At 41.3% G+C, this 24,576-nt stretch overlaps 1 protein-coding gene across 1 annotated transcript in view; it reads right to left on the bottom strand.

Moving 5' to 3' along the window:
* HMGCLL1 (3-hydroxy-3-methylglutaryl-CoA lyase like 1) overlaps positions 1-24,576 on the bottom strand; it is an 87,937-nt gene that overhangs the window by 32,127 nt on the left and 31,234 nt on the right. Inside the window, exons 5-6 of the mRNA XM_075268391.1 lie at positions 17,775-17,870; positions 14,701-14,849 (exon numbers count right to left, since the gene is read on the bottom strand). Of these exons, the coding sequence (XP_075124492.1) occupies positions 14,701-14,849; positions 17,775-17,870 (245 nt within the window). The remainder of the gene's footprint in view (positions 1-14,700; positions 14,850-17,774; positions 17,871-24,576) is intronic.

Below are 24,576 nucleotides of genomic sequence, written 5' to 3'. Positions count from 1 at the left end.
GGGGCATTCCTCAAAGACTGTCAGAAACGCCCTTCTGACAGTGAAGAACTATTGGTAATGGCACTGATAGCTCTTCCCCTGGGGCACATAACGGGTAAGCCGACATTCAGCACACTGTTGGTTTTCTAGCAGTATATAAAACCGCATGTGCCTTGCAGGGATCTGCATAAATTAAACGAAGGGCGAGGTCCTTTAGTGCTACTGCCCTGTGATTGGCTTGTCACGTAGGTCACGTGACTGTGATGTCATCAAAGGTCCTGTAGCCACTAGAATGTAACATCTGCAGATCAGTCAGTGCAGGATTCATTGTGTCTTATGAAAGATATCTGTCGTATGGAGGAGAGGAAGCTACAGTAAAGTGACACACACAGGTACCTGCTGGGGTTACTATTCCTAGTAATGTCAGGCATTTGGGGTTATTAATTTAGTTTTAGTAACTCCATGTGCCTCACATTAATAGCAGTTAACCCCATCATGTCCCTCACATTAACCCCTGTGTGCCCCATATAAGGGTTACTAATATGTGAGACACATCGGGGTACTAATAAAGGACCCTAATTATGAAGATACCTCATTATTACCTCCATATGTCCCACATATCAGTAACTCTTATGTGAGGCACACAGGGGGTTAATGTGAGGGACATAATGGGGTTAACTGCTATTACTATGAGGCAGAGCTGTACTAAGCTGTAATGCACATGACCAGACTTTTTGTCTGCAATGGTGGATTTCTCCCCCTAATTCCCACCCCCAGGCTTATAATCGAGTCAATAAGTTTTCCCAGTTTTTTGTGGCAAAATTAGCGGCCTCAGCTTATATTCGGGTATATACGGTAATTAAAGAAATAAAAACAGGCCATTTTCTCTAAGAATGATGATTGTAGTAAACATTGGATTATGTCTGATTAAATGTAACAAATTATATCTTCTAGTCAGGATTTCCACACATTCTTCCTCCCCCTGACGAAGCCTTAGGTGGCGAAACGTGCGTCGGGGTGCGTTCACCAGTGTTAATGCAATAACCAGGTATTACTCTTGATTTTTTCTACATCTCCACTTCTGCTTTGCCATATGTTATACATGTTAGTGAGCCGTTTATACCATACTTTTTACATGTATATATCCACCCCTCATAACCATTAGAACATACACTCACCGGCCACTTTATTAGGTACACCATGCTAGTAACGGGATGGACCCCCTTTTGCCTTCAGAACTGCCTCAATTCTTCGTGGCATAGATTCAACAAGGTACTGGAAGGATTCCTCAGAGATTTTGGTCCATATTGACATGATGGCATCACACAGTTGCCGCAGATTTGTCGGCTGCACATCCATGATGCGAATCTCCCGTTCCACCACATCCCAAAGATGCTCTATTGGATTGAGATCTGGTGACTGTGGAGGCCATTGGAGTACAGTGAACTCATTGTCATGTTCAAGAAACCAGTCTGAGATGATTCCAGCTTTATGACATGGCGCATTATCCTGCTGAAAGTAGCCATCAGATGTTGGGTACATTGTGGTCATAAAGGGATGGACATGGTCAGCAACAATACTCAGGTAGGCTTTGGCGTTGCAACGATGCTCAATTGGTACCAAGGGGCCCAAAGAGTGCCAAGAAAATATTCCCCACACCATGACACCTCCACCACCAGCCTGAACCGTTGATACAAGGCAGGATGGATCCATGCTTTCATGTTGTTGACGCCAAATTCTGACCCTACCATCCTAATGTCGCAGCAGAAATCGAGACTCATCAGACCAGGCAACATTTTTCCAATCTTCAATTGTCCAATTTCGATGAGCTTGTGCAAATTGTAGCCTCAGTTTCCTGTTCTTAGCTGAAAGGAGTGGCACCCGGTGTGGTCTTCTGCTGCTGTAGCCCATCTGCCTCAAAGTTCGACGTACTGTGCGTTCAGAGATGCTCTTCTGGCTACCTTGGTTGTAACGGGTGGCTATTTGAGTCACTGTTGCCATTCTATCAGCTCGAACCAGTCTGGCCATTCTCCTCTGACCTCTGGCATCAACAACGCATTTCCGCCCACAGAACTGCCGCTCACTGGATGTTTTTTCTTTTTCGGACCATTCTCTGTAAACCCTAGAGATGGTTGTGCGTGAAAATCCCAGTAGATCAGCAGTTTCTGAAATACTCAGACCAGCCCTTCTGGCACCAACAACCATGCCACGTTCAAAGGCACTCAAATCACCTTTCTTCCCCATACTGATGCTCGGTTTGAACTGCAGGAGATTGTCTTGACCATGTCTACATGCCTAAATGCACTGAGTTGCCACCATGTGATTGGCTGATTAGAAATTAAGTGTTAACGAGCAGTTGGACAGGTGTACCTAATAAAGTGGCCGGTGAGTGTATATTCTCTTTGAAGAGGATGTTCTTCATTATGGGTCTGGTAGTTTACATGTATATACATATCTATATATCCTTTGGTACACTATCATAATATAGAGTGGTTTGAATATAGCGAGAGTGGTTATAGATGGATTTATTTATTAACTATATGGTATAGGTTATCACTGGTGACATATTGTTTTCCCCTTCTTTTTTCTGTATGGTTATTATTGACTTTTTACATGTCTCAATAAAATTTATATACTTTTTATCAAACCATATGGTGGTAGTTTGCTTTTTGGCAGTGTGTTTATATTACGTTAAGCTATCATTGATTTTGCCCTTAATTTTTGTGTTGGTTTCCACAAATTGTGTAGTTACCCTCTCTTCACCCTTTGTCCTAGTAGCCCTAAAATTTCCTCAGTCAATTCTGAGATTACCTTACACTAGCACTACTTTATATACCAAATACATTTCTTTCTTTCTAGCTATTTTTGAGCAGGCATATACTCATAATAATTTTTTCATGTGTCTACCATACTGTAGATTTCAACATCATCACAATATTAATTCACTGTTCTTACCAGTTACATCTTACACACTCCACCTTTTTTTCATTCTCCTTCCCCTTGTAGAATTCTAATTTCTCTTGGCTATACCCCTAATAGGCTAAAATTTGTAACTCAAGCCTCTCAAAGACACATAGTTCAGTATGCATGTCTGTGGTGAGATTGGATGAAAGAGCTGTCAACCTCAAATTAACTTACATTTGCTTACTAGACTGACAAACACAGAAAACATTAGAATAAAAACTATTAGCATAGCATTTACAATGGCAAAGAATGAAGCAGAAAACTGTCCAGATGGCTGAAATATGTGTTGCTCCTTGTTATGTCTCACCATACTGGATACAATAGAGAATGTTAGATTAAAGACCTGGGTATTTTCCAGAAAGTGCCTAATAGCTGCACAGATGGGGCATAGTGTTTATAGTTATTCGGAATTCTAGAAATATAAAATTACCAGAATTATTAAAAAATTATTTTATAGATACATTCTTCGGTTGTATTAGATTCTGTCTTTGTGCAGAAAAAAAACACTAAAATATTGAGGTTAAGAGTACAAAGACCCACAGTACCAGAAACATTTTGTACGCCATATGAAACAGCACATTTTTTATATTTCATATGAAGCAACAGTTCTGCAGAATATTTTGTTATAACATTGCATTGTTCTGTTGCCCTGTTATTATTCCAGGAAATGTTTACCTGTTTACAGCTGGTGCTATCATTCCTATTGTCAAAACTAGAGATGGTCTAACCTCTCAAAATTCATTTTTGAGTGGCTAAGGCCCAAAACTTATTTTGGGTTGAACAAGTTCAGTATGAACCACATGTTGAAATGGCTTAAAACATAGTGTATAACACTGTGAGGACTCCTAGGAACCCATCTATCTAATTTCCAGCTCTCTAAGGGTACGTTCACAAGGAGCGTTTTGCAACTTGAAAAAATCTGCTTCAGGAATTAGGAAACTGTTTATTGGTAGAGATGAGCGAACAGTGTTCTATCAAACTCATGTTCGATCGGATATTAGGCTGTTCGGCATGTTCGAATCGAATCGAACACCGCGTGGTAAAGTGCGCCATTACTCGATTCCCCTCCCACCTTCCCTGGCGCCTTTTTTGCTCCAATAACAGCGCAGGGTAGGTGGGACAGGAACTACGACACCGGTGACGTTGAAAAAAGTAGGAAAAACCCATTGGCTGCCGAAAACATGTGACCTCTAATTTAAAAGAACAGCGCCGTCCAGGTTCGCGTCATTCTGAGCTTGCAATTCACCGAGGACGGAGGTTTCCGTCCAGCTAGCTAGGGCTTAGATTCTGGGTAGGCAGGGACAGGCTAGGATAGGAAGGAGAAGACAACCACAACAGCTCTTGTAAGAGCTAAATTCCAGGGAGAAGCTTGTCAGTGTAACGTGGCACTGACGGGCTCAATCGCCGCAACCCAGCTTTCCCAGGATCCTGAATGGAATACACTGACAGTGTATTCCCGTATACCCCATATATACACCCCAAATCCCCGTTCCAACAGTGTGCCCCCCCACCTTCACCTCAGAAATACCTTGCAAGTCCCCTAGCAATAGAATTGGGGCTATATACACCCACTATTTTTGCTACTGCCATATAGTGCCATTGTCTGACTGGGAATTCAAAGAATATATTGGGGTTACATATAGCTTCAATTCCAGGGAGAAGCTTGTCAGTGTAACGTGGCACTGACGGGCTCAATCGCTGCAACCCAGCTTTCCCAGGATCCTGAATGGAATACACTGACAGTGTATTCCCGTATACCCCATATATACACCCCAAATCCCCGTTCCAATGGTGTGCCCCCCCACCTTCACCCCAGAAATACCCTGCAAGTCCCCTAGCAATAGAATTGGGGCTATATACACCCACTATTTTTGCTACTGCCATATAGTGCCATTGTCTGACTGGGAATTCCAAGAATATATTGGGTTTACAAATACCCTCATTTCTTGCTACTGCCATATAGTGCCATTGTCTGACTGGGAATTCCAAGAATATATTGGGTTTACAAATACCCTCATTTCTTGCTACTGCTATATAGTGCCATTGTCTGACTGGGAATTCAAAGAATATATTGGGTTTACAAATACCCTCATTTCTTGCTACTGCTATATAGTGCCATTGCCTGACTGGGAATTCAAAGAATATATTGGGTTTACAAATACCCTCATTTCTTGCTACTGCCATATAGTGCCATTGTCTGACTGGGAATTCAAAGAATATATTGGGTTTACAAATACCCTCATTTCTTGCTACTGCCATATAGTGCCAGTTTCTGACTGGGAATTCCAAGACTATATTGGGTTTACAAATACCCTCATTTCTTGCTACTGCTATATAGTGCCATTGTCTGACTGGGAATTCCAAGAATATATTGGGTTTACAAATACCCTCATTTCTTGCTACTGCTATATAGTGCCATTGTCTGACTGGGAATTCAAAGAATATATTCGAGTTACAAATACCCTCATTTCTTGCTACTGCTATATAGTGCCATTGTCTGACTGGGAATTCCAAGAATATATTGGGGTTACAAATACCCTCATTTCTTGCTACTGCCATATAGTGCCAGTTTCTGACTGGGAATTCAAAGAATATATTGGGGTTACAAATACCCTCATTTCTTGCTACTGCCATATAGTGCCAGTTTCTGACTGGGAATTCAAAGAATATATTGGGGTTACAAATACCCTCATTTCTTGCTACTGCCATATAGTGCCATTGTCTGACTGGGAATTCAAAGAATATATTGGGTTTACAAATACCCTCATTTCTTGCTACTGCCATATAGTGCCATTGTCTCACTGGGAATTCCAAGAATATATTGGGTTTACAAATACCCTCATTTCTTGCTACTGCTATATAGTGCCATTGTCTGACTGGGAATTCAAAGAATATATTGGGGTTACAAATACCCTCATTTCTTGCTACTGCTATATAGTGCCATTGTCTGACTGGGAATTCCAAGAATATATTGGGTTTACAAATACCCTCATTTCTTGCTACTGCCATATAGTGCCAGTTTCTGACTGGGAATTCAAAGAATATATTGGGGTTACAAATACCCTCATTTCTTGCTACTTCCATATAGTGCCAGTTTCTGACTGGGAATTCAAAGAATATATTGGGTTTACAAATACCCTCATTTCTTGCTACTGCTATATAGTTCCATTGTCTGACTGGGAATTCCAAGAATATATTGGGTTTACAAATACCCTCATTTCTTGCTACTGCCATATAGTGCCATTGTCTGACTGGGAATTCCAAGAATATATTGGGTTTACAAATACCCTCATTTCTTGCTACTGCCATATAGTGCCAGTTTCTGACTGGGAATTCAAAGAATATATTGGGTTTACAAATACCCTAATTTCTTGCTACTGCCATATAGTGCCAGTTTCTGACTGGGAATTCAAAGAATATATTGGGGTTACAAATACCTTCAAGTCCTGCCACTGCCATATAGTGCCATTGTCTGACTGGGAATGCAAAGAATATATTGGGGTTACAAATACCTTCAAGTCCTGCCACTGCCATATAGTGCCAGTTTCTCACTGGGAATTCAAAGAATATATTGGGGTTATAAATACCTTCAAGTCCTGCCGCTGCCATATAGTGCCATTGTCTGACTGGGAATTCAAAGAATATATTGGGGTTACAAATACCTTCAAGTCCTGCCACTGCCATATAGTGCCATTGTCTGACTGGGAATGCAAAGAATATATTGGGGTTACAAATACCTTCAAGTCCTGCCACTGCCATATAGTGCCAGTTTCTCACTGGGAATTCAAAGAATATATTGGGGTTACAAATACCTTCAAGTCCTGCCACTGCCATATAGTGCCAGTTTCTCACTGGGAATTCAAAGAATATATTGGGGTTATAAATACCTTCAAGTCCTGCCACTGCCATATAGTGCCATTGTCTGACTGGGAATTCAAAGAATATATTGGGGTTACAAATACCTTCAAGTCCTGCCACTGCCATATAGTGCCATTGTCTGACTGGGAATGCAAAGAATATATTGGGGTTACAAATACCTTCAAGTCCTGCCACTGCCATATAGTGCCAGTTTCTCACTGGGAATTCAAAGAATATATTGGGGTTACAAATACCTTCAAGTCCTGCCACTGCCATATAGTGCCAGTTTCTCACTGGGAATTCAAAGAATATATTGGGGTTATAAATACCTTCAAGTCCTGCCACTGCCATATAGTGCCATTGTCTGACTGGGAATTCAAAGAATATATTGGGGTTACAAATACCTTCAAGTCCTGCCACTGCCATATAGTGCCAGTTTCTCACTGGGAATTCAAAGAATATATTGGGGTTATAAATACCTTCAAGTCCTGCCACTGCCATATAGTGCCATTGTCTGACTGGGAATTCAAAGAATATATTGGGGTTACGTGCACCCACAATTTTTGCTACTGGTATATAGTGCCAGTTTCTGAGTGGAAATTCCCCAAATAATTTGGGGATTCATTCACCCTACATCTCAGGCTCTTGCCATATTCACCCAGGTTGTCAGTGCTGCACCAGCTCGTTCCCAGACAGCTCGGCCCGAAAAACTCATTACCTATATAGAGGATTTGGACATTGAAGACAACATGTTCTAAATCTAATGTCTGCACCTTCTCCAGAATTAAAATAAAGGCAGCGTTTAACTTTCAAATAGCACTGCACAAAGGAAGAGCTTATCAGTTTGTCTCATGACATGCTACTAAAAAGTGTCATTTGTGTATCTTAATGTAAATATAGTTGTATAAGCTTTTTGGGTTTTAGGCACTGCCAAGTTATTTATTACCACCCGCTCCCTTATAATGATGATGACGCCAAAGTCACTGTGGGTGTTCAGAGCTCACAGCTTTGGTTGACATTTGTCTTGCTCTCTGTCGGTACCAGCTGTCTTTTTGGATACCGTAAAGTTATGTTGACTTTATTAACAGCTATAGAAGCTTTAGCCAGGTTGTGACGGTGTGTAACCCTAACAACACTAAGTGGGATACACATTAATAGTCAGTCTATGTACGCTAAACGTATCACTGAAGTAATTTTTTTTCCCTCTCCCCTAATATAAGAAATGAACAGACATTAGACCTAGACCGGGGTTCGAGGCTTGTAAAAATCCAGTATTATTTGTTCTTCATGATGTGAAATATGTGTTGAAAAGCAACCCAAGATGAAGTCAGCCATGTGTGCCAGTGTGTTACTTGGCATGCCTTTGCTGGCCCCAACTGTAAGGGTCACTCTCCATTTCCCATTCCCCTTCACACCATTTGTGGTGAAGCAATGGGATGCACTGAAGTGCACCCTCTAGCCTCGTGTGGGACAGGGACATCAGATGCCACTCCAACCCCCTCGTCTTCCTCTGCCAGCCAACGGTGCGAAGATGAGAGGAGTGTGCTCTGAATGTTTTCTGCCTAGCAGAGGCTAGTTCTCACTTACGAAAATGGCCCCACTTTGACCTGTATATCAGGCACAATGGTGTAGGTTTCAAAGAAACATGGCACCAAAAAGTTGAAAAACGTGGGCCATGCGTGGACCGTGTTTGAGTCTGGCAAGCTCCAGATCTGCTACCAGGTTCCAGCCATTATCACAGGCGCAAAAATGCCAGGCCCCAGGTGTAGCAGGGAAAAAAAAATGCCATCTCAGCCAAGATGGCATCCCTGACCTCGGAGGCACTGTGCTGTCTGTCCCCCAAGCTGATCAGTTTGAGCACGGCCTGCTGACATCTCCCCACACCAGTGTTACAGCGTTTGCCGCTAGTAGCTGGGGTGGAGGTTGCAGCATCGTAGGGTTTCAGTCTACTCCTGCCATGAATTTTGGCCTGGGAGAGGAGATAGGCCACCCCAGTTTGCACCCGAGGAACAGACTCCACCACATTCACCCTGCCTGTCATTAAAGATAAGCACTGCAGCATCCCTGACCACAGGCGCTTGTCCAAGTGTCGGTGGTCAAGTGGACCTTGCAGAAAGCGTGGAACTAAGGGCCCACCTGATGTTGAGTGACACATGCTGGTGCAAGGTGGGGACGCCACACCGGGAGAAGTTGTGACAGCTAGGGACGGCATAGTGAGGTGCCACAGTTGCCATCAGGTCCGGGAAGGCGGGAGTTTCAACAAGTCGGAACGCCAACATCTCCTGGGCCAGCAGTTTAGCGATGTTGGCGTTCTAGGCTTGCGTGGGTGGGTGGTTAGCGGTGTATTTCTGCCGGCGCTCCAATGTCTGAGAGATGGTGGGTTGTTGTAAAGAAGCGCCTGATGGTGCCTTTGATGGTGCAGGAGAAGGAGATAAGACAGAAACAGGGGAGGATGAGGGAGAAGTCAACAAAGTGGCGGAGGCAGATGAACTGATGTCCTGGCTCGTCCTCTGGAGTGCATCGCCAGCACTGTGAGCAGAGGCAGTGGTATGAACGGCGGGCGACGTTTGTCCTGCCGTTGCTGCCTGCCACTGATTCCAGTGCTTGGATTCCAAATGACGGTGCATTGAAGTGGTGGACAGGTTGCTCTTCTCAGGGCCCCTACTCGATTTCGAGAGGCAAATTGTGTAGACGACACTATATCTGTCCTCGGCGCAATCCTTGAAAAAACTCTACACCTTCGAGAAACGTGCCCTCGATGGGGGAGTTTTTCTGGGCTGGGTACAAAAGGGAACATCTTCGGACATTCCGGGTCTGGCCTGGCTTCGGCAAAGCTGTTGACCTCTGCCTCTAGCTACCCTTTTTGGTGCTGCACCTGCCTCAACATCCACACTACTTTCCCAGCTTGATATCCGCCTTGTCCAGGTGGGGTCGGTGTCCTCGTCGTCCACCACCTCCTCTTCCAACTCCTGTCTCGCCTCCTCCTCCTGCACAATGCGCATGTCAACTGGCTGCCCTGACAGCAACTGCGTCTCATCGTCGTCGATGAGGGTGGGTTGCTGGTCATCCGCCACCAAATCGACCGGAGATGGAGGAGACTCTAGTGTCTGAGCATCTGGACACAGATACTCGTCTGTTAGGTCCGTGGAATCGCGAAATGGAGGGGCAGCTTGCGGTACAGACAAAGGAAGGGAGAACAGCTCTGGGGAGCAGGGACAGTTGGGGTTATTGTTCTGGGAAGATTGGGAATTTTGGGTGGAAGGAGGACAAGACTGTTGGGTAAGAGGAGGTAGAGGCTGACTGGCTGGTGGACAATGTGCTTTAAGCGTTATCCGACAGCCATTGCAAGACCTGTTCCTGGTTCTCGGGCCTACTAAGGTTTGTACCATTCAGCCTAGTTAATGTGGAACTTTTGTGCAAAGTGCAGAACTTAGGGCCTGCCTGATGTTAAGGGACACACGCTGGTACAAGGCTCAACTCACCCTAAGTGCCAAAAACACTGCTGGTGCAAGGCTCTACTCATGCCAAGGGTCTCAATCTCTGCTGGTAGCTCAGCTTAAGGTCCTGTAACTTTGTTTGAAAGGGCTCATGTTAAGGGCTAGAAAAGTGAATTTTGGAAGGTCTTACCACATCACACACACACACACACACACACACACACACACACACACACTCAAAATGACAGTTAAGGGTGAGGGCTTTTGGATTTCCCATTGTCTATTCCATCCGTGGTTGTCATGGGGAACGTGATTTAAAGGGGTGGTTGTTACTGTTTGTTGAGCTTAAATTGGGGTTTGTGTCCATCCATTTGGGGAGTAAAGAAGGTTTCCAGGTATTTTCCCACTTTGATAGAGGTTTTTTGGAATGTGTAAAGTGTGTAGTTGTTAGGCTGTGATGTTGGGGTAATAGAGGGTCTTTGGTGTGTTAGATGCCCCCAGACATGCTTCCCCTGCTGTCCCAGTGTCATTCCAGAGGTGTTGGCATCATTTCCTGTGGTGTCATAGTGGACTTGGTGACCCTCCAGACACGGATTTGGGTTTCCCCCTTAACGAGTATATGTTCCCCATAGACGAATTTCGAACCTCGAACATTTTAGTGTTCGCTCATCTCTATTTATTGACATGTTTTGTTTTTTTAAATAATGTACTTTCATTTAAATTTTTTTAATGTAGATTGTGAGCCTTATATAGGGCTCCCAATGTACCTTTTTCCCTATCAGTATGTCTTTGTATGTTCTCACCATGTTTCCTCCCATACTCCAAACTCCTTGCAGATGTTTTTTTGTTCTTGGCAGGATTCGAACCCAGGAGTCCAGCACTGCAAGGCTGCAGTGCTAGCCACTGAGCCACCATGTTGCCCCATGATGCACTTTTATTGTCACGTCTTTGTTGCCACATTTTTTTGCTCCAGCAATCTGTATAAACCTGGAAACTTAGCCAAACTCTATAAGGATCCATTCTCATGGAGGAAAATGGTGAGGAATTTGATGTGGAATTTCAGCACTGAAATAAAAGCCTCCCGGACTCGAGTCCTCCTTCTCTAGTGGAATTGATATCTAGAGTTAATAATACTATTAGGCTGGAGAGGGGAGTATATATACAGAGAAAGGCCCAAACTAAATTTTAAAAAATTTGGGAGCATGGTTGGACACACCTGGCCTTCTCTCCCCATCTCTGATTAGGAACAGATCTCTCACTTCAACTTTCTCTGTTTCCTTGATCTCCCGAATGCTATTCTTTATATGGAAATCAAAGGAGGTATGGGAGATTTAGCAGGGGGTCCTAATGGACTTCCCCCTTCCCTCTTTATGTGTCGGATTGTGTCTCCATATTTACTTTGAATTGTTATTGTGTTGCTGTTGTTTTGTCGATTGTTTGATTTTATGTTAAGAAAAATTTGTTAATAAAAATTATCTGATTAAAAAAAGAAATAAAAGCCTCCCATTGACTTCAATGGGCTCCTTTTTCTACTAGCAGAAAAAGGAACCCATTGAAGTCAATGGGAGGTTTTTTTTCAGCGCTGAAATTTCACACCAAATTCCTCACCATTTTCCTCGTGTGAATGGACCCTAACAAACCTGTGATGCCTATGGTGTAGCTGGCAGGTCCCAATTAATAGGGAAAGTATTCCACCAACAGGGGGCCCCTGCAAGTGCTGGGGCCCTGGGCAATAGCCAAGTTTGCCCCCCCTAACGCCATCCCTGCTTACCTCTCCTGGGGTGCCGATCATTATACTCGGGGGTCCGAAAAGATCCCCGAGTATAATGATAGCAGCGGTAGCGGCTGTCACCAGGCCCCTAATGTCCCGGGCCCTGTGGCAGCTGCTACCACGGTAGTTACACCACTGAATGGAGGCCTGGATTTAGAGTCACCCCCAAAATTAAAGTGGAAAAAACACACTACAGGCTGATCCAACATTGTTGTAATGTCCTTAAAACATGTCAAAATGAGGCTCAGTAGTGTGTGTGGCCTCAATGTGCCTGTATGACCTCCCTACAACGCCTGGGCATGCACCTGATGAGGTTGCGGATGGTCTCCTGAGGGATCTCCTCCCAGATCTGGACTAAAGCATCTGCCAATTCCTGGACAGTCTGTGGTGCAACGTGACATTGGTGGATGGAGCGAGACATGATGTCCCAGATGTGCTCATTCGGATTCAGGTCTAGGGAACAGGTGGGCCAATCCATGGCTTCAATGCCTTCATCTTACAGAACTGCTGACACACTCCAGCCACATGAAGTCTGGCATTGTCCTGCATTAGGAGGAAACCAGGGCCAACCTCACCAGTATATGGTGTCACAAGGGGTCTGAGGATCTCATTTCGGTACCTAATGGCAGTCAGGCTACCTCTGGCGAGCAGATGGAGGGATGTGCGGCCCTCCAAAGAAACGCCACCTCACACCATTACTGACCCACTGCCAAACCGGTCATGCTGAAGGATGTTGCAGGCGGTAGATCACTCTCCACGATGTTTCCAGACTCTGCCACATCTGTCACGTGTGCTCAGTGTGAAACTGCTTTCATCTGTGAAGAGCACAGGGCGCCAGTGGTGAAGTTGCCAATCCTGTTGTTCTGTGGCAAATGCCATGGAACTCATGGAGTCAGTTTCTAATTGTTTGTACAGACATGCACATTTGTGGCCTGCTGGAGGTCATTTTGCAGGGCTCTGGCAGTGCTCCTCCTGTTCCTCCTTGCACAAAGGCGGAGATAGTGGTCCTGCTGCTAGGTTGTTGCCCTCCTACGGCACCCTCCACGTCTTCTGGTGTACTTGCCTGTCCCCTGGTAGCGCCTTCAGCCTCTGGACACTATGCTGACAGACACAGCAAACCTTCTTGCCACAGCTCGCATTGATGTGCCAGCCTGGATGAGCTGCACTACCTGAGCCACTTGTGTGGGTTGTAGAGTCTGTCTCATGCTACCATGAGTGTGAAAGCACAGCCAACATTCAAAAGTGACCAAAACATCAGCCCATCTGGTCCCCACCTGCAAATCCCTCCTTTATTGAGTGTGTCTCGGTAACTGCCAATAATTTCCATCTATTGTCAATTCCATTTGCACAACAGCATGTGAAATTGATTGTCGATCAGTGTTGCTTGAAGTTACATTGTGTTGCTTAAGTGTTCCCTTTATTTTTTTGAGCAGTGTATAATGCAGACCATGTATAATATTTCTTCATTTTACAGTGTTGATCTCTAGAGATTAAAATATATGCATGCATTCACTAACTTGCAGATCCACTTTTCTCAGCATTTCAGTACTATATATTTACAAATACTGTCTAACATGGCTCGAGCCACATTTATCAAGTGTTTCAGACATTTTTTAGATAAATAAATTGCTTGTGCAGAAGAGGAGTAGCTTATCAGAAACTGGGCCAGGGACACTGTGCGCCAAAAAAATACACCAAAATTTTGGAGCATTTTTTTTACTTACACTAAGCCAAATCAGTTAGACTAACCAGTCAGTCTCTCTCTCTCTCTCTCTCTCTCTCTCTCTCTCTCTCTCTCTCTCTCTCTTTCTCTCTTTCTCTCTCTCTCTCTATATATATATATACTGTATATGCCAGATTTATCAAACAGTATTAGAAACTGATAAATCTGCTGCACTTTACATCTATCAAGAAAATATGTCAATGAATGTATTCTGATTCACATAAATTTATAAATGTATATTCCTTATAAAATAAAACATTGTTAATTTGTTTACAATTATATTTTACTAAGTTACAGCAGTTTTGCCAAACCAAATATTGCCTATTGCCTATGTATAGTAGAAGAGAGTAATGTTGGAACAATGGGGGTTCTACTGCTTGATCAGACATTATCCGGTATTTTATACATGATTGTCAGTGGTGCCATCAGGAATATCAGCAAGCAGCAATTTTCTCTCTGCATGTTTTTTGCGAAAACCGAGCGGAAACCACGAAGACCCCCATTATAGTCTACAGGGTCTACAGGTTTCTTTAGGTAACCGCTTGTAATGTGGATTTTTTTTCCGTTCGGGTGATCTCAAAGCGGCTCCCGGAACGGAAACCTGAACGCGGATATGAATAGGGCCTTATTGACTACAATATTAAAAGAAAAAGATAAGTTTATTAAGCAAAATGTGCAAGGCTCTACTGCCTGTTGGGTTCTGCGACCATCTTCTCTTCGTGGGCTGACCTACCAGTGTAGGTCAATGACACGGATTCTGTCACAGTTCTAAGGGAGAGGCCAGACAGCTGGCTTGTAAAATACATGACATGATTTTAGTTTCTGGCATCATCTTCCAGGATCCTTTCCATCAGATCTGTGACCAGGTCCCTGAGAGCAGTACAAAAGGCCCCGTGGTATAATACATATAAAAAGGAATATTAATCTACGAATAGACAAACATATGAAGTAAAATTGTAAATAAATACCCGCGTACTGGAACATTGATACTGTGAGCAGACTTTATAACTTCTTCAAATCTTCCCATGCTTTCCTCAATAGAACAATTAATGTTCTTCTCGCAAAATGTCTCCGATGCTGCTCCAAACACAGCAACTTCTTTAGCTCCAGCCGCAATCTGGAAGACAAATCCCACATACAATATGCTACAACAAATAGTTAAAAAATATAATATATGCTGAACAAATATGTAGAAAGACATTTGGTATAATAAGTGTATGATACTGAGGTTTACTGATAAATAGAGATGAGCGAGTACTGTTCGGATCAGCCGATCCGAACAGCACGCTCCATAGAAATGAATGGATGCACCTGGTACTTCCGCTTTGACGGTGGCCGGCCACTTAACCCCCCGCGTGCCGGCTACGTCCATTCATTTCTATGCGAGAGTGCTGTTCGGATCAGCTGATCCGAACAGTACTCGCTCATCTCTACAATAAACTCTTTCTGCAAGCTTTGTTCCAAATTTTTGTGCATGTCTGGATTTGTGCAAACAATTGTGGGGGTTTTCTTTGTTTTTTTGTTTTTTACTGTTCTATGCCCTATTTGCCGTATTTTTCAAAAAGTGTGTGGGGTGTGAATGGTAAAAAAAATAGAAAAAATTCTCCAGTGTAAAATTTGTGACATTTCCGTAAAAAGGGACAGTAGATCATTTACAGCCTAATGACAAATATACAACGTAAGAAGTAAAATACTATACAATTTCCTTATGTAAATCTATTTAGACAATCACTTTATTCCTCTCAATGTCTTTGGATCTTGGATGGCTAACAACAGAATTGCGCTATATACAATTCCATTCAAAACACATGTGCACAACATCTGGGACTTAATGATACAAAACCGTGCCATTGTTTTAAAACATTACAATTGCAAACGTGTCTAAGATATTAGACAGTGTAGCGGAGTCATGCATCAAAGGACTTTCAGCTCTTCATGCATAAAAATAAACCCAGACAGAAATAAGAAGATAAATTTCAACAGTCCTGTTAGAAAACAGCACAGTTTATTAGAAAAGCCTTCACTTACTGAAAACAGATTAAGCAAAATTTCATGCTTGTCTTGTTTCCAATACGACAAATGTGTGAGACTTTTTCTGAGGTTGTCAGAGAAATATCATGCACAATGTGTCCTTTTATATAGTTATGACTGGTGAAAACTGATGTCATCACATGTATTCAGGGTGGCATTGCTACTGGTGTCGCATGTTCTGCCGCTGAATGCAGAGCTACATGAATACCTTATACATAATACATGGATAACAGCACCCTAAAACCCTAATAACTTAAGTACCTGTTATTGGGCCACAACTACCCCAACTCACAACATTGTGAAAGGCTTCACTATGCAATGAAAATTGATAGAGAGAAGGGAACAAGGAGGCGGTATGGATTAAACAGTCACTTAGCTGCTTTGAGGCTAATGGAGCACCAAAGTATTTTTTGTCGACTCGACTTAGCATACATGTACTAGTTATGAGAAGGGTTGATATGATAAAAGGAACACTTCTAGCACTCCTTTAGCATGATGCAGGGTCTAGGGGGCAGTGAATGTATTCTCTCTTTTGTGTTTTTCAGCCTCTAACTCTTCGATCCCCTTCTCCAGACACTGCACTATGTATAGTATAGAACTCTATAGTAGTCCCGAAAGCTCAATATGTCATCAAAAATTTTTTTAAGTTAGCCATTAAAAAACGCATCAACTACTGAGGACTTCTCTCAAAAAAATTTTTCATTTCATATCCACTGGCTAACACGGTACAAGGACATGTGTTCTTATATAGTATAGAACCATAAGGGATTAATCTTAGTAAATATTGCACAGTTTATTAGATTTATTTTAAAAGGAGCCACCAAAACCCAGAATATCAACCCAGCCCTACAGATATGTAGGTTAGAGAGCTAAATTAAACAGTGTTTTCCCCTTGGGAATCAGGGCCTCTGTTGCCAAGATATTGCCATTTTTGTCAAAATGAATATGAGCTCTCATTGATGAAAGAGCCCATTTGAGACTGTGTTGATATATCTATGATAGTTGATATCTATTCTGGTAAGAGATTGCCTTTAAGTGACATAATGACTCTCAGAGACTAGGGGCTCTTATTCAATAAGCCAAGTTCCCTGCAATATGGCTTTCCTTAGTCTCAGATGGTGGTGATAAATAGCAGAAAAGCAAATGTTAAATATTCTGCCTAGAACCTTGGAGAATGGTGCCTTGTGTAAAATGACCACTTAGGTGTGACTACATAGTGTAGCCATTATAGCATTATCATGTTGATTTGTGCAAGATGCCATTAGACATTACAGCAGTGATGCCATTAAACACTGTACTGTCATGGCATGGAAACACTGCTATATGACTCAGCTGTTACATTGTAACTCCTGTCACCCCTAAATGTTTTACATGTCACTTAGTAGTACTCGATCCCTTTATAATCAGAAATGATAAAATTACAACTAGGATTATATTTCTACCATATACTGTATAATAAATTCATTAAAGTACCGGGAAACTTTAATGGCGCGACTATTGATACATGTCACCAATGTCTGACCACTGTAACTTCTGCTGGCAGATAAAAATATACAGTGGTACTACAAAGTCAGCTTGTCACTTTCTCTCCTCCCCTCCACTTTCTTCAGTGTCTACATGATCCTATTATAGTCAATGCTGAGCAGAGCCAACAGGAGATAAAGTGTCCTAGCAGTTGGGAATGGATCACAGAAGTTGTATGTGGTCTTCCATTGATGATCTATGATATTCGTATGCTAGCATTGGACTGTATATCCTGGCATAACCCATTTAAACATCTATAGTCAGTATTTTAATGCATTTATTTTACATGTAACTAGCTATTGTAGCAAAGCTTCCCCAATAGCTTACATGATGTTTATGGGATACACAAGGCAATGTTCAGTTTTCCTACTAAATTTTCCAAGGACTTAAGCTATTCTATAAACATGAAATGTTAATAACATTGCAAGTAAAGAAAGAGCACACAAATTATTATTACAGACATATTCTACTTGCCTAAAATACTTACTGCAGATTGAAACCCCTGGATATTTGGAGTGAGAACAGGATACTGGACACCTCTGAACATCTTTATGCCTTGCATGACTTCTGTGTGATCTGACATCTGAAACAGGGATAAATACATTATAGTTTATTGTTTTTCTAGTGCTTGGATAACAGTTTCCTAGGAGTATTAATCACCGAGGCTTCATGTTATACATACATAGCAGAGTTAATCTTGGCTCTATGCAGTGTGATAATTTGCTGCAGTGTGAGATTTTAACAACATAAGTCATTGAAGCCTTGAGATGTGCCACAGTGTTGTCAACATGTTAAGCTACATCTGTCCATCTTAAACATTGTTGTGCAGGATCCACAGCTAATAAGGACATAGGGGAGTTATCAGTATGAATGTATAGAAGGATGGTATGCACTTATGGGTCTGCAGAAATATCCACAAAGCAAGCTTTAAAAATATGCACACATGACTTTACACATTAGGGTAGGCATGTTAGAAATTGTCGTCAATGCACAATGATAAATTATATAACTTTATTATAAATTGGTACCATAATTCAGTTCTTTATCCATCATCTGAAATGTCTTTGGATCTATTTCTACCTTATTCTGGAAATAACTGAACACTCTTCTGCGTTAGTGGTTTATTTTATAAAGTATATCTACTATGATGTGTTTCTTTAATAATGAATAGCTATGATATAATAAATTCTAATTATAAATAATGTATTGTATCTTGTTAATGGAAAGTGTTTGTTTCCCTATTTGTTTTTACCCCTTAGACTTGCCCATTGCCCTGTAATTATTCAGAAACCCTGTATTCCCTGAAAAACAACATTAACTATGAGATGTGGAAGTGGTTGGACTTGTGCCTGAGGACTGATGACGGTATTGAGGTAGGAAGAATATGTGCTCATCCAGAAGACTGGCATGTTCATTAGAAGACAGAACAGAACTGTGGGCATGGCTCTTCGTTGAGATAGACTATTACAGAAAGAAGCGTCACCTCTTTTTGAGCCAAACTGATCCAGGTTTTCAAAATTATATTACACTTACATTCAATATAGATACAAATCCAGCAGAATATCTACTGACTGAAGATTAACAAAACCAGAGATCTGATAGTTTTTTTTTATGTTTTAATGTTGTGACTATAACTAGAGTAAAGTAGCTGTTTGCAAAAATTTTAAAAATTCCAGAAAGATGGCTGTTGGGAAACAACTCAGGGTCATAAATGGTATGATAAGTATTTCTGTTTAGAAAACTTGCACTCAACTGAAAAAATTACAACTATGAGAGTTAAAGTGGTCCAAGCTTTTATGTAGGGATCATTTTATTGAGGTTGGGAAGACACAGTGAGCTCAAATAACAGCTTGTTGGCAATCCATAGAGTTGTGAGGTGTGATACAATGTGCAGTGCTCTTATGTATGGGAAGACATTATTGTGGAGTGAGCTAAGCTCAGAAATTGCATCACACGTCAAATTATAGTCAAAGATATGGTTATTAAACACATGCTGGCTTATTCTGAAAACTCATCTGAGTAAAGGTACCCTTTAAACCTCATTTTGTGCTTTGGGCAAGTTATTCTCTCTTTTTTCATTGCTGAATATCAGAATAAACCCAATAGCAATATCAAGACGTGCAGGTTATTGTAAGAAGGAGCTAACATCTCCGAAGAATTAATATCTTAGCAAGGTTATTTGTGTAAGAGGAGAGCTTACAATTTTACGCTGAAATGTTTTTCTACCTTTTCTCTTTCTACAGCATAAGCTAGCTTACAATATATACACTAACGCACATAGTACCAGCTTTAATGGGAACAAGTAGATGATTTTTGCTGCTCTATTTCCACGTTACATCACACTATAAATCTGCTCCAAGAATCTTCCCAACTTATTTAGCTTTGTTTGCAAGACTTCTGTGCTTCACATAACATTATATATTGATCATTATTCGGAAAGCATTTCTAGGGAATCTGCTGTTGCGTTCTTCTCTTTACGATAGATAGATAGATAGATAGATAGATAGATAGATAGATAGATAGATAGATAGATAGATAGATAGAGAAACCGACTGACAGAGAAAAAGACTGTCTAGATAGATACTGTGTATGTGAAAAGATTCACATTTTGATAATATCCTTTTTATAACATACAATGTAGAATGTGTCAGAGTGACAAATGTACATTAACATATTGCTTTTCCTCTTCTAACCACTGGGTGGCAATGTAACAATGTAACACAATTAGTAGCTTCTATAAGCAATTCATAGAATTTAATATGGAATAAAAAAAATCATCTTGGATTGGCTCAGTTTGAGGGATTAAAAGAATAAAAAAAATCCATCAATATTAAATCTAAAGTTATATTCATATGTTCTATATTATAAAGAATTTATACTTAATTCCTTTATAATAAGCACATACATTAAACAATGTAGAATTACATTTGTATTACAATAGACAGTGTCAAATACAGTGCTATCTAGCTTTTCCATTGCTATATATTATTATTTGTGGGGCCACACGGTGGCTCAGTGGTTAGCACTGCAGCCTTGTAGCGCTGGAGTCCTGGTGTTCAAATCCCACCAAGGACAAAAAACTATCTGCAAGGAGTTTGTATGTTCTCCCTGTGTTTGCATGGATTTCCATCCCATATTCCAAAAAAGACATACTGATAGGGAAAAAATGTACATTGTGAGCTCTATGTGGGGCTCACAATCTACATTAAAAAAAAATATATATATATTATTATTTGTTCCCACATAAATCTTACAGCTGACCTGTTTGTGTTCATGAATATTTTTTATGATCTATGTATGACATATTTGTATTATCACTTACAACAATGAAACACAATCTTTTTTGTTGCAGATTTTTATGTGTTTTTGAACCAAAGTCAGGAGTGGCTTTGGCTCAAAAAAAGCAGCAAAATCTGCAACAAAAAATGCTGCATTTCCACAATGTGTTTCCTCAGCCTCAATCTGTAACATGTTGTTTTTTTGTTGCAAAAGAGTGGATTTCACTCTTTGCGGTGCAGTGAATTTTTGTCACTGCCATTTGTGTTTTTTGTGAACAAATGCTGTTTGTTACTTCCCAAATTGTAACGCGCTGCAAGATATATAAATATAGATTGCTATCTTAGTATACAATTGCAAGTATTGCTTGTTAATCCCCTCCTGCTTTGGTGACTTTTTAATATTAGTTATTTCCCATCTCTTCGATCTGGACCACCACGATCACTTCTTCCAGCAGTCAATTGTCTCTGTAAAGTTTGCAACAAATACATCTTAAGCTCCTCACTTTTTCAGGCACCCGACCACCATTGTCCTCAAAACACAAGGACCCAACCTGCTATTACCCCCAATTAATGAAATAATATAAATTTCTTTGCCTTTTTAACTTAATACTGCGCCTATGTGCCCCCTTTAATGAATAGTGTCCCTCAATGAATAATGCCTCCAATTAATAATGTTTCTGTGTAACCTCTTATAGAGGACCTTTCAGCGCACTGATGGCTTGCTAGCGGTATATAAAACCGCATGTGCCCGAAGACATGAAAGGTCCTCTTTAAATCAATCCTGCCCCCGAGTGCCACCTAAAATTAATATTGCCCTATTCCCCTATTATTATTATACCCTCTTATGTCTCCTTGTATTATTTATGCCCCTGATGCACTCTTACATAGATATAGCACCCTAATTCCCCCTTTACATTAAACATTCCTATTAATAGCCCCTTTATATTAAAGAGTTAGTCCAGGAATTGGACAAATCATAAAAGAAGTAGAGGTAGGTAAAAGTAAAAAAAAAATTCATCTATCTGCTGCCGTTGTCTGTTCAGGCGTGCACCGTGTCTTCTTTGCCAGAAGTCTTGTGCCGCACACGACTGTTGAGGCCAATCAGAGGGTGAAGTGACATCCAGAAGTAGGGTTAGGCTAACCAGTATCCCTCCTACCTGGGCTCCATCTTCTCAATCACAATGCGCTTGTAGGAGCAAATACCCACCGGTCACAGAGACAGAAGGGCCCTAGTTCAAGTCAAAAGCCAGGCGGTGGGCTACTGATAGGACTCCAGGGCAGAAGCAATCAGAGGACAAGGCCTGGTCAGCAGATATCACTGAACAATGCTTGCAACATTTTAGGAATTTGTGAATAAGTGTCAGTTACTATTTGCATGTAACTATATATGAATTTTACTGATGGGCCCTAGGCACCTCAGTCCGACCCTGCTTCATGTCTCAGTCTGCAGCAATATAAGAAATAGCACTTGCTTGTTCACAAGCGAAGGTTCAGAAGCAGTCGTCTTAGCTTAGCTGTACATTGCTGTGCTGCAGCACAGGCTTTGATCCTTCCCTGAAAAGCAGAATAGAAGCAGTTTGTATTGCACGCTGCCCAGAAAACTGAGGATCACTGTCTCTACAATAGTTTACCTGTCTGGTTGCGCCATCCATGTTCTCAATCTATATGATTTGTTTAATACAAGTAAGTACATAAGTACTGTTTCTATGGTTTCTCTGGACTACACTGCAGTTTTCTATTTGACTTTAGGTCTATTATATCTACATGCAGATTATGGCAATTCCCATATTAGCAGTTATATTACTCTTACCTCTCCTTGTATAATAATAGAGGTGTAAGAAAGTTTCAGCAAATGTAAAGTTTTACTTTATATGTTACGTATCTTGAGTTTTATTCTGCTATGAAGAATACACGCTTTTTACCTAGAAGGAATTATAGGCCCACCTTTTTTGTTTTCAATATTCCGCATCACTGTTTAATTTTCCAGTGGCTTGGAAATCCTTTCATCCCCAGGAAATCATTCTTTCTGGCGGTTTTCCCAGAAGTATAGCCTTTTCCCAGTTACATTTATGATTTGTTCAGGGTGGTTAAAAGGCAGCATATATAGAATTCCGATTCACAAAGTACTTATTGTCACATTGATTATATTTCCATGTCCTTTAGCCAAAATAATCTCTATGATATATAAGTAATAAAGTTTTATTTATAGATCTATATTCATTCACAAAAGAACTGTCATTCTTGACACGACAGACCAACTGACCATTGCATGAGAAATGCCTTATATAGAAATATATTTATGCAATATATTAACACACAATATATGGTGTTCCAAATTATTATGCAAATCCGATTTACGTGTCATAGATTAAATTTCTTTGTTTCTCAATTACATCGCTTTTTGGATCACTAAAATCGATATCAAACATCCGTGATATTTAGTTTGCCAGGTGAACCCAATTAAAGGTAACCTACTTAAGGCTAAGGTCCAAAATAGCGAACCACAGCCACAAAACACTGCAGGAAAAACCGCGGCGGAAACACATTGTGGTTTTTCCCGCAGCACTTTTCACAGAGAGTCCACAGAGTTTTCCTCTGTTAACTTTCTGCTTCAATTATACCTATATGGAAAAAGCCAGCTTTTCTGTAGGTATAATTGAAATGCTGAGATTTACAAAAACACTATGTTTTTTGAAATCACAGCATATCCACTGCAGATATGTTTCTGCAATATGTGGATGGGATTAGCCAGAATTCTATCCACATTGCAGGAACTGTAAAACTCTGTGGTAAAATTGTGGCATTTGCGCTACATGGGGCCTTGGCTGGCTTCCATAGCAAAATCATCTTCCTGCGTAACAATTAGAGATGAGCGAACAGTGTTCTATCGAACTCATGTTCGATCGGATATTAGGCTGTTCGGCATGTTCGAATCGAATCGAACACCGCGTGGTAAAGTGCGCCATTACTCGATTCCCCTCCCACCTTCCCTGGCGCCTTTTTTGCTCCAATAACAGCGCAGGGTAGGTGGGACAGGAACTACGACACCGGTGACGTTGAGAAAAGTAGGCAAAACCCATTGGCTGCCGAAAACATGTGACCTCTAATTTAAAAGAACAGCGCCGCCCAGGTTCGCGTCATTCTGAGCTTGCAATTCACCGAGGACGGAGGTTTCCGTCCAGCTAGCTAGGGCTTAGATTCTGGGTAGGCAGGGACAGGCTAGGATAGGAAGGAGAAGACAACCAACAGCTCTTGTAAGAGCTAAATTCCAGGGAGAAGCTTGTCAGTGTAACGTGGCACTGACGAGCTCAATCGCCGCAACCCAGCTTTCCCAGGATCCTGAATGGAATACACTGTCAGTGTATTCCCGTATACCCGATATATACCCCGATACCCGTTCCAACGGTGTGCCCCCCCACCTTCACCCCAGAAATACCCTGCAAGTCCCCTAGCAATAGAATTGGGGCTATATACACCCACAATTTTTACTACTGGTATACAGTGCCATTGTCTGACTGGGAATTCAAAGAATATATTGGGGTTATAAATACCCTCATTTCTTGCTACTGCCATATAGTGCCAGTTTCTGACTGGTAATTCAAAGAATATATTGGGGTTACGTGCACCCACAATTTTTACTACTGGTATACAGTGCCATTGTCTGACTGGGAATTCAAAGAATATATTGGGAATACAAATACCCTCATTTCTTGCTACTGCCATATAGTGCCAGTGTCTGACTGGGAATTCAAAGAATATATTGGGGTTACGTGCACCCACAATTTTTACTACTGGTATACAGTGCCATTGTCTGACTGGGAATTCAAAGAATATATTGGGAATACAAATACCCTCATTTCTTGCTACTGCCATATAGTGCCAGTGTCTGACTGGGAATTCAAAGAATATATTGGGGTTACGTGCACCCACAATTTTTACTACTGGTATACAGTGCCATTGTCTGACTGGGAATTCAAAGAATATATTGGGAATACAAATACCCTCATTTCT

Source organism: Leptodactylus fuscus, chromosome 3, assembly GCF_031893055.1.
Source record: "Leptodactylus fuscus isolate aLepFus1 chromosome 3, aLepFus1.hap2, whole genome shotgun sequence".
NCBI classification, from domain to species: Eukaryota; Metazoa; Chordata; class Amphibia; order Anura; family Leptodactylidae; genus Leptodactylus; species Leptodactylus fuscus.
Note: the sequence above shows the minus strand (reverse complement) of the source record. Positions and strands in the feature narration are given on the sequence as shown.